Source organism: Musa acuminata, chromosome BXJ1-5, assembly GCF_036884655.1.
Source record: "Musa acuminata AAA Group cultivar baxijiao chromosome BXJ1-5, Cavendish_Baxijiao_AAA, whole genome shotgun sequence".
Lineage (NCBI taxonomy): Eukaryota > Viridiplantae > Streptophyta > Magnoliopsida > Zingiberales > Musaceae > Musa > Musa acuminata.
The window spans coordinates 43936749-43951653 of NC_088331.1; the positions used below are offsets into that span (position 1 = coordinate 43936749).

A 14905-nucleotide genomic window follows, 5' to 3' on the forward strand; every position below is an offset into this window, starting at 1 on the left:
GAAGCACATTTCTAAAATGAAAGGTATGTATACCCATATAAAATATTAAGAAGAACAATAATTTTAAGATTATTTACTGATGAAATTACAGGAGTCAAATCCTTCAGCATAGATCTGGAGTCCAAGAGGTCCACTATTACAGGCCATGTGTCTTCCCAGGGGGTGGTGGAGAGCATCATCTCAAAGGTGAATTGTGTCAAAGGTTCCAGAAGAGATGAACTTGAATTATATTTTTCCTTGAAAATGAATTGTGTTGCTCCTTGGTGTTCCTCTTGATGTTAGTTTCACTGTCATTGTATTTTTCTTGAAAGTATCAATCACAACATGTCTTCTTAGATATGTATAACTGTTTTATGAGTCAAATAAACTACATATTTTACCTTAGCTATGTGCTAAGGAAACAAGAGGCTACATGTGTGTTTGAGAGCCATTTATTTCCCATCTCAAGCAGGTTTACAAACATAGATTGAATGCTTAATAACTACAAGAGGTTCTAAAGTTAACTCTTCAATAATTTCCTTTTTGATTGAGAAATGGAGTGAGGGAGTTGGAAGAGAGCTAATGGTATGGAATTCTAAAGGCTTGCTTTGGAGAATTCCTCCTCCATGAAACAACCAAAACTTAGGATTGTTTACTTGACAAGTCAGTTCCAATGCATCCATAAATATAAACTTGAGATGTGAACTAAGATGTTTTGTTAAGATTAAGTTAAAATCATGCTTGTTATAGTTGTTGGCATCATATTCTTTTAGGGTTTGCATATCTCACAGATTAGTGTTTGGTATTTGGACAATGACTTCAGAGCAACTGAAGTTGTATGATTTCAGTTCATCTTGGACACAGGACAGCACTCAGTTTCAACAGAGAAAGAAGTAGGCAATGGTTTATCCTTATGGTATACCACATTGTGTTAGAGCCAACACCGGAAAATAATTCTAATCGAATTTTGATTAAAAAAGACTAAGAAATTCTAAATTTTGAATTAAAATGAGAACTTAAAAATAAAAATCCGAAACCGCCGAAGCTGTTCTAATGCTTATTCTCCTCCGTTCAAAGAACAAAAAAAAAAAACTCAAGATACGATGATCACGATATCTCTTCCCCATGCATGAGTATCAAGAGTACGATTGATTAAAGAGGAAAAATATTAGCGAGAAAAAAAATGAAGGAGCCTTTTACAAGAGTTTGGAAGCAAAATGGATTTCGAGGATTTCATATACCTTAAAGTAGGATCTAAATATTCTTAAATATAAGATCAAAATGCCTAAATGATTACAATATTAAACCATCCATTAAACCCAAATAAGACAATCAAAGAATCAATTAGAACTTGAATTGAAATGGAAAGAGAAAAAAAAAGGGGGGGGAAAGAAGGAAAGAGTGAAGGATAATTTGAAGTTCCCTTTCTCTCTCTAATCCTAATCACTCCTTTTATGGTGCACATCCCTTCTAGATGACAATTCAAGCACTCCAACACCCCTACTGCCTGCCTTATGTTACATAGCACACTACTTTTAGGCTCATGAGCAGCATAAGAGTAGAACGAGAACATGCTAACTTTTTCATGGCAAATCAATTGCTTCATCATTTCTGTCTATTTCTCTTCCACTTGTACATCAGGCTGAAGTATATGACACCAACATTAGCAGGGACACCATGCCCTTACATCAACCTTATATAAGAAATAGTGCACAATTTCTATAAATCATATTGGTTGTCAACAATCCTACAAAAGCTCTTCTCGAAGACCTTTAAATTAATTATTCTATATTAAAATATGCTAACATATTCGGATCGATTTTTCTGACGTGTGATTTATGATGGAGTAATCTTTTGTTTTATTCTTCATTCTATTCTAATATAATGCTTACATATATAGAAAGAGAAACGAGGGATTGCATGGCCATCCCCAATATTAGGTTCGAGTTGGTGGTCTGTTAGGCCACGCCCACCTTCTTGTCTCATATCTCACCCCCCACTCTTCCATTGCATATGTTCTCCGTGTCGCGTCACATATCCCTCCACTAATTGCACCGCAGGCACTCCGTGTCCTCACTTGGGTCGCCTTGAAGCGGGCCCCACACCAAGCGAAGGCCAACCACGGACCACGCTGTAACACGATAACCTGCGCTCCTCCGCCACTCCACCGCAACTCTCCGCCCGCGAGCGACCTCCACCACGAGTTCGAGACCGGTCATCCGGTCACGAATTAACGTACACATCGGGACGGTGCATCGCACCCTCCCCGAACCGTTACAACGTACCGTTATCTTAATCATATCAGTAATGATCCGCTGCACGAAGCTTTTCATCGATGCAATGCATCGTTAAGCTAATAAAATATAGCTATTATACGTCATATGTTGTGTTCATATTACTACAGTTTTTTCCGTATCATTCAAAAAAAAATTACAGAGCTATTATTTTATGGTTCGCGGCACCGATACCGTTACGTACAATTATTATTGTAGCGGCCCAAGCCGCAACCTGCGCTGAGAGAGGCGGTGGATTGGGGGGGGGCACGTGGCGGTGGGAGGGGCGCCCTGCGCCAATGGGCGACCGAGGACGGATCGGATCCCGCAACGCTTCGTCTGAGCCACGAGCTGCGGCACGGCGGGCCCCACGGGGCTCCTGTGCATCCGCCATGTGTACTATGCGGGACCCACAGACGTACTCATTTTACGGAGCTTATTTTTTTTTATATGAAGATAAAAGAAAATAGTCGCCTAATTTTTCGCTTCGTGTTGTGCCGCAAAGCAATTTGAGAAGCCGACGAGGGGAGAAGAACTCTCTGGAGAGAGCGAGAGCGAGAGAGAGAGGGAGAGAGGGGGGGCGATTCCAATCACGCTTCAGCCTCGATCTGGGGTGACGGAGTCTGGTTCCGGTGCTTCTTCTTTCGGTGGGTAATTCCTGGTTCTTGAGATCGGCCGCGAGGGTATTCGTCCTGAGGTTCGAGTTTCTCTTTGATGGTGGAAATCTTGTCTTCCTTTGTTGATTTGGTGGGTCTAGGATGAGTTGTTTGTTGTTTTCGTTTGTCAAGCAGGATCAGGTTTGATTCGAGGAGAGATGGCAGATTGGAGCGATCGCGACGTATGTTTGCTTCCGCTCGAAATTTAGTATAAAGTTCCTTCTTTGGAATCTTTTCGAAGCCGTCTTTTGTTCATTTCCTCTTTCATTTTCTTGCGATTTGCTATTTATTGTTTTTCTTGGTAGTATTTGTAGTCGTAATAAGTGAAAGAATCACCTTTTTTAAGCAGACTCTACTATTAGGTCTATGGTTTATTCAGAATATTCGATGCAATAATGCGTGACGATGATTTCCTAGGTACAGAGGTGAGACTGTAGTTTATTAGGCAGTAAATGATGGCCAGGAAGCTATCATGATGACAATTTCCTAATTGTCTGAAGAAAACTATTATGGCTCGTTTGGAATTGAGCAATTGGCTATGTTTCGATTGACGTTTAAATCTTGTGGGGTACAAACTTTGGGAACACAATCCCTGCTGTTGGTAGTCTGGGCACTGGCCAGGAAATAAACAAGAAAACTGCATACAGGGTAATAAGACAAAATCCTATTGATTGAATAATAGACGTAATAGAGAATTCTGAAACACTGGGTAGAGTGTCCTACATCAGTATGGAGGTCAAAGACTCGTTGTAGTTTAAAGGGCTCTTTTAAACTTCCTCAACCATGCATTCCACCATGGTTGCAGTGGGCATTCTACCTGAACTGCATTGGTTCGCTACATTGTTCTGGTTCTCCTGGCCATTTCTTTCATAAATTATGTTCTTAGAGATTATCTTGAGGAAGTGCAACAATCTCTTTCAAACTAATTGTAATTTAAAGACCCCAAAATAAAACTCAAGGAATTCAACCATGAAGGATTAGTGCCAACATCTCTCCAGAAGCAGCTTCACTTGTACCATCATTCTCAAGGATGGCTTTGTTTCTCATGTGCCATCAAGCGAAACACAGCACTATGCTAAACATACTCCAAACATTCAAAGAAAGGATTGTGGGAGGCATGTAAGAAATTTTCAACTGCCTGATCTTTCAAGGTTCTCTGACTTCTCTCATGGTGCTCTTCACAATGGAGAAATCAGTAAGGGTGAAATCATTTTAGGCATTTTTCTTAAGGAAAAAACAAAGTATGGAAAGTGGCAATATGTTGCTTTGTAATGTCTTTCATGAAATGAGAAACCAAATTTGTTAGTTGACATTAGATAGAAATTGTCCTTTGGTTTCTTTTGAACCAAGCCAAAATACATCATCCATGAATCATGGTGCACTCTGTTTGAAATTTAATAATTATTATCTTCTGCTGTCATAGAACTTTGAACCTCATCTACAGATTATAGCCATAAGTTGTAATGTTAAATATGGCTTTTCATTGACTACTCAGATTGAAGACACTGTTTTTGGTAAAGTTGGCGAAAACCATGACTATAGAGTGGCCTACCAAGGCAGTAGACTGGTGGAAGAGCCTCTAGCTGTAGATGATTTCCTTGTTGCTGGAAACAGTGCAGGCAGCTCCAAGACTAAAGGTGTTCCTTGGAATGGTCAAATGCCTGACAACTGCTTCAAACAATATAACATAGGTTCAGAAAGCAACACGTGCAGCACAAGCAATCCTATTCGTGCAAATATGGGTGCTGCAGAGGAGGCCAACATCTGCCAATTTTTATTTGATAATAATGCTTCAGCTAATTCTAAACTCACTTTTTTGGAAAATGATAATGTTCAAGAAAATGATCTTCTGTATTATGACTGGTCTGATATGAGCAATTTTGAGGACATCGATACAATGTTCAGGTAGGTCAGATCTTTGAAATCTAAGCTTTAAGGAATAATTTTGTTGGAGTTACCATTGTTTTTCATTTTGTTCTGTTTCTTTTGGAGAAACTGTGATCCTACGTTTGGGCAATCAAGCAATACAGATGGGCTGTCATGGATTTCATCTTCTTCAAATGGAATTTTTGGTCCAGACGATAATTTCACTTCAGGCTTTGAAGCTTCTACTTCAGAGTTCAGAGAATTTAATGATGCATCAACATATTGTGCAAACATCAGATCCTTGCCTGGAGGCAGTACATTGGAGGTTAATGACCATAATCAATCATGTCTAACCCACCGTTCCTGCCAGTTGGATACAAGAACAAAACAGGTTTATTAGAAAGATCCACATCGTCTGTTTTCTGTTTATGTGCATGAGTGGTATAATTTAATGATTATCCTTTAAGACTTTTTAAATTTTGTAAGTTATCCAAGCAGGCATTTGATGGTGGTGGAAACGGTGAGACAAATTCAGCTCTTACAGAATTTGCCAACGTGAATAACTTGGGTGAATGTGAGGTAACTGGGTTAATGTTTGTGTTTTCTTGCTACTGTTGAGTTTTCTTTTTATATTTGTTCTCTTATTTAAAGTTTTCCAGAGTTCGTTAGTTGGATGTTTTGAATTCAGAAAATAGAAGGTTGAAATAGGACTTGATAGTTGTTCTTGATAAATTGACATCATTCCTTTGTTAGTCCATTTAACCTAACCCATTGGTTTAATAGTTAAAAGTAAGTTTATTTGGAAGATCATGTTACTTGGAAATCTTGAACTGGAACAACTCACATCATGTGTTTTCTTAGCTTCTTTGCTCTTCTCCTTGTTTAACACATCTGTTTGGATTTACACTGATAATGATTAGTAGATTCAAAAGAGGAAGTATTATGTGGATACTATTTGACCTCTCCTCTTTTATTGTTTGAGCAGCCACATCTCAATATCCAAATGCAGCAGATTTATGGGCAATACTTATCTGAAGTAGAGGGAAAAGGTGAGATTTGATCTGTACGAGTTATCTTTCTTTGCCTATCTACATGTAATAATTGGTCAATATGAAATAAGATTGCTGTTTCTTTACAGGCCTTGAACCTTGCCCTTCTCAGCTGCTTCCAAAGGAAAACTGTTTTATGAAATCTGACTCGAGTTGTATGCATGTCCTCAAACCTGATTCTCATATTGAGGATAAACTTCTGTACCAGGATCTTTTGTTGTCAACGACATCAAGTGGTATAACTGAAAGCACACAAAATTCTTCCTCTTCCTTCAAAATCTCAGCTAATGTTATAAGTGACACTTCCCATGGCATGGGAAATTTACAAGATTTGTCAAAGGATCCAGTCATGCAGCTGAAAGAAATGGTAGAAAAACCAACCACAGGACCGTCTGAGCTGGCTAGCTTAATTGATAAGCAGCTTGATAATTTTGAACAAGAAATTGGTAGTGAGAGAGGGAACGTCAGTTTAGAGCTATACACAACTGATATGGACTCTACAGTGGGGAAAAGCTCATCGATGCCATTGGTTGTGTCTGATGATATTTCTGGAAAAGCTATTAGCTTTCATCAGTTTCAGGATGTCATAGGTCAGGTATATTGCTGATTGTTACAATTGGACAACTCTATTTGCTTTATATGCTTCTGTGCCTTGTTATACTCATTACCTGACATATGCATCAATTTTAATCTCCTTTTTTGTATCAAAAGTTCAACACCCTGTGCATTATCTTGCATGCTATATATGAAAAGGAGCATCTTACATGGATATTCATTATTGCTATTGTGAGATCAGAGGACACTCTTATTCACTGATAAGCTGTATGCCATGTCATGTGGATGTCTCACGAATTTTCTTTCTTTTTTTTTCTTGCACCGAACAATGTTCTTTTATAAGTGGCTAAAATGGGAACTTCTTATACATTAAAATGATATCAGTTATTTTGATTGCAGTTGAATCTTAGAACGAAACTATGTATAAGAGACAGTTTATACCGATTGGCTAGGAGTGCAGAACAGAGACACAGTTTTGCTGCTGCAAACCATGAACACCTAGAGCATACAAGAGGAGTGAATGGTACAGGAAGATCAAGAAAGTAAGCTTAAATATATATAACTATATGAGTTCTTTGAAATTCCTTTTTCTGTTTTCAGAAGAATTTTAGTTGAATGTGCAGTGAGATATTTTGATTTTTTTTTTTTGTGTGCTTAAATTTCCCTGCATACTAAAATTTTTATGACCATTCAGTTACTTCTGCTGCAGTTGTCTGCCAAAATAACAGTTTATTATTTTGCACAAAGCAGTGACACTATTTTAGACAAACATACTGCATTATTATTGATCAAGTGCTTTTCAGCTGGTGAGTATAGTATGTGCTACAAGAGTAATTTTATTAGAAGGGGAAACCATGAATTTTCTTATTGAATCTCATAGAAGAAGCATGCAGCATAGATTATCATATGTAGTCTGTAACATGTACATTGATTCAGTCTTATAATGTATGCATAGTGTCACTGTTGTAATTTAGAACTCCGACCATGTGCACTTGTATGGACACATCCATGATAATGATGATAATGCAAATAACGATGCTATTAACCTATTTTATTCTGAAGAATTTGCATGTTCACACACAGTTTCTAGTGCACTTTCTTTATTGGAAGTCTCAATGTATTGCATGATAAAAAGATCCAGCTTGATGCTTAACCAATGCACAAGACATTGAGTCTGTAATTACCTTGGCTCAAAATTCTTTCTCTGGATTCCTTGTTACCTAGCATTATCTACTAGCTCTCATATGCTCATCCAGTTCAGTTGGTGTGGTATCTACCATTATCAATTTCATGACTGTCCATGTTCTCACTAAGTGTCCCCGTGCCTAGCAAGTTCGGTGCCATTTGTGTTTTTGAGCCACATGGGTGAGTCGGATGATAGTGGATGATCTCTTTTCTGCTTGTGGGTTTTTTTGAGGAGAAGAATATGCTATAGTGTGTGCTGCTGCTCACTTGCAATGGTGTTTGCAGAGTGCAAACATCCTATGATCTGAGCTTCTACAGTATTTTCAAAGGTCTCTGTTGCCAATTACTATGGTCTCTGTGGTAGGAAGAGTGCAAACTTTTCCTACTATGGTAACTTCCCATAAATTCCAATAATACCATTTTGTCGATGCTATGGGATACGCTTATATTAGAAGCTTAATAGCTCCCCCTCAATCTAATACGTACATTCATATCTATATATGTGTGTGTATGGTTCTCGATTAGTTTATTTCTACTCAATGGTCGTGACCTGACCTATTCCTAGCCATTATGATCCAAATGATTTAGTTTTTGCCTTATGATGCAAAGATCCTCAAAATGAATCTTGTACATCCTTTCTGATTAAATGCAACTGTGAGAGGAAAAAATAAATCCATATCATGTCTTTAAGTGGTTTTCAGGAAATAAAGGAGAGATTACTAGAGTATCTGGTCCTAACTAAAAACACAAGTTCTTCATTCTTGATCTAAAGGAAGCTTTCTGTTGCATATTTTGGACTGTCCTGGGTGATGGTCTGGGGTTGCTTGCTCCAGCACAGGCAGGCTACCAGAGGAACATGGAGAAATCTCAACGGGATACATTAAGTTTGTGAAAGGGTCATCCATACTAGATAAACAATAATACTCTTACAAATATGAACAACTAGCCTTAATTTCTGTTGCAAACTTACATGCTTTCTAGTGCTTGCAATAAGGGATAATTGCTTGGTATCATTAAGTATGGTTTTCTTTTATTTGATTATATTTTCATTATTGGAACAAGGCTTTGTTGATGCTACCAAAACAGAGCCACTAATTATAATGAGGCATGTACTTTTTTTCCTGGGCATACTCAATTATCTCTGTTCTAACATGACATATATCGTGATGCACAGTCTAGAAACCTAGGATATCAAAGAATTACCTTCTCATTCATATATTGTATTCACCTAAGCTATCTTCTTGAATCATATAAACAAAGATTCATGGGCATGTGTTTGAGCTAAAATAAACTGTTTCTGAATATATTTGTGTGTTGTCATTCTCTTTCTTTTCTGTGGTTAAACCAATAAATTGTTTCTGGTCTTTAGCAGAACCACAGCGTATATGGACATAGAGACTGATACAAATCCCATTGATCGGTCTGTGGCACACTTGCTTTTCCATAGATCGCTGGGTGGTGCAACCAGATCTGCTGATGACTCTTCGTCGCTCGAGTCTCACATGATGGTATGGGCTTTAGATACGAATGCATACCTTGCTACTTTGTAGTGTTTACTTTTCCTGCTAACTTTAAAGTGGAACAGGCTTGATGGTATTGTGATCCTACCATGCTTGGTCAACTATGCCTGCTGCGGAGATACAAAGGCTGTACGAATAAATTCGCCAAGCATTGACTAACAGAAAAGAACTTCAGCTAGAGCTTTGGCTTATACTGGTACCTGAGGTTACCCGGCTCCAATGTTGTATAATATTAAGCGGTAAAAAGCTTAACGACCAATCTCGTCCTTGTGCTGTTTTCTTTTTGAGCTAGGATAACACCTCTGATGCTCTATTCACACAGATGTTTATGCCATTTGTATTCCATCGAGTCATCTACATAGGCTGTTTGAACCGAGTAAGTTTGCATCATTCTTCTAGCTTTAAAGTCTGAAAGAGAGAAACAAGATGTTAAATATTCTGAATTGAGAATCTCATCAGAAGCAATAATCAAGTGTGTTATTGTCGTTGCACAACTCATCATATTTTTTACATGTGGATGTGATTTTGTTATGTGGTTGTATCCATTGGCTTCTTACTGGATTCTGTATTGGGAGCAAGAACAAAAAGATGTGTTTACAAGAAGGATCCATTGCAGATACTGATTTATGTGGAAAAGCTAATGTAGCCAATTGCTCAGACAATGGAGTTGAATTGTTCGCATGACTATCACAACAGCTTCTGGAAAGAAAAGATCAGCAGGCATGATATCAAACTCTTTTACCCATTACAATCTGTATAAATTATTGGATTATTTTGTTGGTGTATATCTTAGTTATATTTATAACATGGTAAGAGAAATTTTTTATATGTGAAATTATCTGAGTCATTTATTTTTTCTTCAAGGTTGAGAAGGTGGACGATGTTTTTGAAAGTTTATCCTCAAGTTTTCTAATTACTCAATTTTTTCAGTTTTACCAAAATAAAAAAAAACATTGTGAAAGACCAAATTAGGTTGATTGAAAAATTAAGTCCAAATTTGTGTCACATTAACACTTGTGCACAAAGATTATATATCGTAAATATGATTGTTTTTATATAATATTATTAAAAATATATTAGATGATGTTCCAAATCTTTTCTTATCCAAATTACTGAGTCCATAAACAATTGAGAGCCATTATACATTCATTAAATGCACGAAGAGTTTGTAGATAAAAGAAAAAGGACACGAGAGCAATTTTGGGGCTCATCCCGAAAGGACAAAATCATGTAGGCTAATTCAAAGTGGATAGTTACTTGTGAGTTCTTGTACTAATAATGATAAAATATGAACTTATTATAATGATGCTAAAAGGAGGATCATGACCCTTTGACTCCCACGGGGGACAATGATAAGAATATTTAGTCTCATATTAATTGAAAAGTAAGAGAATCAAGAGCTTATAGGCCTATAGCATCACATTTATCCTTAAAGGTACCTTTTGAAGCTCACCCAAAAGAAAAAAATTATACGGGTTTACTCAAAGCGGACAATTACTCACGAGCTTTAATGCTCTTGCACCAATGACAACAAAATATTGACTTATCATAGTCTTATAATATATGATATATTTATTTTTATCAAAATTTAATTTATAGAATTTAGGGTTTAGGATTTTAGGGTGTACAACTTAGGGTTTCACATATAGGGTTTAAGGTTTTAGGGTGTAGGGTTTTGGGTTTAGAGTTGAGAGTTTAAGGTTTAGGATTTAGGGTTAAGGATTTAAGGTTTAGAGTTTAGTGTTTAGGTTTTATGTTAAATAGTTTATCTCTTGGGATTGAGGATTGAGGGTTTATGGTTTAGGGTTTGAAATTTGGGGTTAAGGGTTTAGGATTTGGGGTTTAGCGTTTGAGATTAAGGGTTTAGGTTTGATGGTTTGCAATTAAGTGTTTAGGGTTTAGGGTTTAGTGTTATGTGTTGAGGGTTGTGGGTTGTGGGTTGAGGGTTAGAGTTTAAGGTTTAGGATTTATGATTTAGGGTTTACAGTTGAGGGTTGGGGGCTTCAAGTTATTGGATCCTATGGATGAGATCTAATAAGAATCAATAAGAAATTATTAGGTAGAGATCCACTAATATAAGAGGCTTGGGTAGTTGGATGAAGATCAAATACCCAATAGGGTAGGATCCATTGGGGTTAAGTTGATACAGGACCTCTATAAATATGAGGGAACCAAAGAGCCATAGGGTAAATTCTTTTTTGCTACCATCTCTTATTCTCCTCTTACTCTCTCCTCCTCAGCCAGCAGCCTCTAATTGGGACATGTGGACAGTAAAAAAGAACGTCTTCACAGCCCCTGCCATGTGGATCACTACTAGAAAGAAGGACAGTTGACCTCCTTTATCTTCTCTCATAGATCTGTAGGTTTTCAAGTATATATGATATCCTTGGGTAATACATCTTTCTTATGCATGCAGTTTTCGATTTCGTGGGTTTTTGTACATCGATCTTCGTATGATGATGAAACCTTCTTTTCTGTGAGAAATTCTGGGATTTTTGTTTCTATTATTTCGTTGTGCATATAATGTCACCCTCGATTTCCCAACATAGGGTTAAGGGTTGGGGGTTTTAGGTTTAGGGCTTAGGGTCTAAGGTTTAAAGTTTAGGGTTTAAGGTTTAAGGTTGAGGATTCAGGTTTTTAAGTTGAGGGTTTAGGGTTTAGGGTATATGATTTAGTGTCGAGGGTTCAAAGTATAGGGTTTAAGGTTATGGGTTTAGGGTTTAGGATTTAGAGTTGATGGCTTAGCATTTATGGTTTAGGGATGAGGGTTTAAGGTTTAGGATTGATGGTTTACTATTTAGAATTAAGAGTTTAGGGTTTAGGTTTGAGGGTTTAGGGTTTAAGGTTTAGTATTGATAGTTAAGGGTTTACAGTTGTGGATTGTGTGTTGAGGGTTTACGATTAAGGTTTAGGGTTTGCGAACAATAAAATATACCTCCATTTGCATTTATTCCTCGTGCTCGTACATGTGAACATAATTGATACCTCTACTTAGAAACTTCTACTTCTGACCTTATCTAAATCATCAGTGCATATATAGTCTTACCACGATGCGTACACGACCTTTTCTTCCTCCAACAGCATGAACAGCCACAGGAATGGTGGATAAAACTCGAATCACCAAAGGAAAATATAGGGGAGCAGTCGCAGTTACATTGCCTTCTTTATTACAACAACTCGGAGCGATAGAGATGTATCCATTTAGATCTTCGGGTGTAACTATTTGGCAGTGGCTCATCATCAACACTACATCTTCAATCATGCGACGCTTCTCAGAAAGATAACTTCTTTGTGAGGGTTTAGTCTTCAGTGCATTAAGAACCAACGTACCAGTAGTTTTAGTCCATTCGACAGTCAATCCTTCAACTTTACCAAAATATATCCTCCTCTCGATCTATGAAAAAAGAAGAAGAATCCATGAGATTAATATAGCAGTAAAAGTGAAAATTTATATCAAGATGAGATGCTAAGATCTTACAGCAAATTTGTTTATGTAGACGGTCATGAAAGTTGATCCTACTCTTAGAACCCTGGCATCGGAAAACATCACCTGCAAAAAATAATGATAATATAAAGATCAACTTCTCATGCTCAACCTAAAATGCCAATGACAACAATCTAAGTATGATCATTGTTTTGTATCTATGTGGATCAATCTCTCTCTCTAAAGCTGTAAGAAGTTATATATCTTTTGTATAATAACAGTATATATGCGATGTTACCACAATTTAATTTTATAATATAAAAAATTCTTTTTTTCAGATTTTATTATCTCTATTATACAATCTCATTTTTGAATGTTAGAAATATCTTATGGAATATTTTAGAACTTCATGTTCATCACTTATTCTTTATAAAAAGAAAAAGAAAAAATAGTAATTTAAAAGAAGAAGAAGAAGAAGATTACCTCCTTGTTCTTCAACAAAGCCCAGAGATAAACATTTTCTGCAGATTGTTCAGCATGCTTGCTAGATCTTTTTCTTTCATTACAATATGCAGCAACTTTAGATACCACTTCAGATGCAGGAACTCCACATCTCACAGCAGCAGACAACAATGCTTCTCTACCTTCCTTAGATTCTGCAGCCTCCTTATCAAAATAAAGACCAGTAAAACATCCATTGCCAATCCCATCACCTGAATCAGATGCAGGACAACTCAGCCTTTTCTCCGCATAAGCCTCTTCGGCTTCAACCACTGCAGCCAATGTTCTATGTACAATAATGTCAGGATATCTTCTCAATGGAGAAGTGAAATGTGTGTAGAGTGGGATTGACAGTCCATAATGAGCCCACTCATCTTCTCTGCCTCTCAAATCTCCTGTGCAAAAATAGACTGCTAATTGCATTGTCCTTGCAGCACGTGCCAAAAGAATTTGAAGCAACACAGGATCATTCTTCAGTTTCTCTCTCATCTTGGGTAGTGCGAGCTGAAGTTTGCCGGATGACGAAGTATCCAACTCGAGTCCACGTTTCCTACAGAATTCTTGGAACTCTTTGAGCTTCATCGACATAGGCTCAGCATGCCTGCGAAGTAGAGCACAATCTGGGAAAGCCTTGGATACGACCTCTGCAACTGATCTATTCGCCAAAAGCATCAACTCCTCAACAAGGCAACTTGACTCCTTCCTCACACCAAGTAAGCTGTCATATGGATTCCCACTCTCATCCAACAAGAAGACAAGCTTAGGAGTCTCAATCCAAACTGCTCCATTTCTTAATCTGATCTCCCTCATCTTCTTGGTGATCCCATGCAGGCTTCTAAGAGAATCAACAACATCCTTTAACTCAAACTGCCCATGCAATTTAGGTACCGTTTTCCCTGAAACATCAACCTCAAATCCTCCATCAATGATGTCCTGCGCATCATCGTATGATAGCTTGCAGCATGAATGGATCACAGATCGGCCGATCCACCGCCCGGTGATGTTTCCGGTGTCATCAATGTCCCAAGTGATGGAGAAGGCAAGCCTATCCTCACCTGGTACAAGCGAACACGCTTCCTCAGAAAGCTCTGGAGGCAACATTGGCAGCTTGTGCTGCGGTATGTACACACTCGTGGATCGAATTCGGGCTTCTCTATCTAATGCTGTGTCTGGAAGAACAAACCTTGAAACATCAGCGATGTGGACACCGATTCGGAATACTTTTTCGGATACCTTTTCGATAGATATTGCATCATCGAGGTCGGCAGCAGATGCAGGATCGATTGTGAAGGTGCAAGTGTTTCTAAGGTCCTTTCTGGTCTCATATTCCTCCGTAGGGATCTTCCATGGTGCTTCTGGAAGACAAGACAAAGACTCCTGAGAAAAGTCTGCAGCTCTGATTGCATGCTCAAACAATACAGCACTTATCTGTGGCTCAATTTCCTCCGCTCGCCCCAACATGCGGATAACCTGTGCTTTGGGGCAGACACTTCCTTCCTTCCACTCCTCTATTCGAGCAGCTACCAATTCCCTTTCGATTGATACGTCGCCATTGATGAGCCTTTCCTTTGCACAACCTGGAAGACTTTCCACGGTGATTACCATCGTTGGCAATTTGGAATTTGTAGGTATCAGCTGTACGTAATCCAACTCTCTTCCATATTCTTCTCCTTCAGGAAACCATGGATTCAAAGCAAGAAGACCAATCACTGCTCCGCGACGAGGAAAGCTTCTGATGATAGACAAGACTCTGCCAATAGAACGCTCGGATGGATTGCAATTCATTAGATTATGCAATAGAACGCTCGGATGGAACGCTAATAGAACGCTCGGATGGAACGCTAATATGGAACGCAGTATGTATCCTTTCTACTTCCCTGTGGCCCTATTTAATTAG

The 14905-nt window shown here is 38.1% G+C and overlaps 2 protein-coding genes across 7 annotated transcripts; one reads left to right on the forward strand and one right to left on the reverse strand.

The window, feature by feature from the left end:
• Positions 1-2735: 2735 nt before the first annotated feature.
• LOC103985469 (uncharacterized) lies at positions 2736-9577 on the forward strand. 6 transcript variants are annotated; one of them, XR_010513623.1, is made up of 11 exons: positions 2736-2949; positions 3044-3090; positions 4404-4813; positions 4901-5165; positions 5261-5353; positions 5760-5823; positions 5913-6418; positions 6778-6920; positions 8933-9071; positions 9149-9322; positions 9406-9577. XR_010513623.1 is itself a non-coding variant. In XM_065184314.1 (10 exons), the coding sequence occupies exons 2-10, from the start codon at positions 3067-3069 to the stop codon at positions 9152-9154; spliced, it is 1650 nt and encodes a 549-aa protein (XP_065040386.1). In that variant the 5' UTR covers positions 2736-2949; positions 3044-3066; the 3' UTR covers positions 9155-9577. The 6 variants fall into 6 exon arrangements, 5 of the variants coding, with proteins under 5 accessions (XP_065040386.1, XP_065040388.1, XP_065040389.1 ...); XM_065184314.1 differs by having other exon boundaries at positions 9149-9577; XM_065184315.1 differs by having other exon boundaries at positions 2737-2949; positions 8936-9071; positions 9149-9577.
• A 2531-nt stretch (positions 9578-12108) lies between these two features.
• Positions 12109-14905, reverse strand: LOC135673997 (DIS3-like exonuclease 2). The gene is made up of 3 exons (XM_065183407.1): positions 12991-14905; positions 12562-12633; positions 12109-12477 (listed from the first exon to the last, which is right to left on the reverse strand). Exons 1-3 carry the CDS (start codon positions 14791-14793, stop codon positions 12109-12111), a joined length of 2244 nt encoding a protein of 747 aa, XP_065039479.1. The 5' UTR covers positions 14794-14905.

Excerpts from the sequence above, each read along its gene's own strand:
- LOC103985469 (XM_065184314.1), top strand. The coding sequence starts at position 3,067 with ATGGCAGATTGGAGCGATCGCGAC. Across the intron at positions 4,814-4,900 it reads GACATCGATACAATGTTCAG|AAACTGTGATCCTACGTTTG; the intron begins GTAGGTCAGATC and ends TTTCTTTTGGAG. Across the intron at positions 5,824-5,912 it reads ATCTGAAGTAGAGGGAAAAG|GCCTTGAACCTTGCCCTTCT; the intron begins GTGAGATTTGAT and ends GTTTCTTTACAG.
- LOC135673997 (XM_065183407.1), bottom strand. The coding sequence starts at position 14,793 with ATGAATTGCAATCCATCCGAGCGTTCTATTGGCAGAGTCTTGTCTATC. Across the intron at positions 12,634-12,990 it reads CTTTGTTGAAGAACAAGGAG|GTGATGTTTTCCGATGCCAG; the intron begins GTAATCTTCTTC and ends TATTTTTTGCAG. Across the intron at positions 12,478-12,561 it reads TCTACATAAACAAATTTGCT|ATCGAGAGGAGGATATATTT; the intron begins GTAAGATCTTAG and ends CTTTTTTCATAG.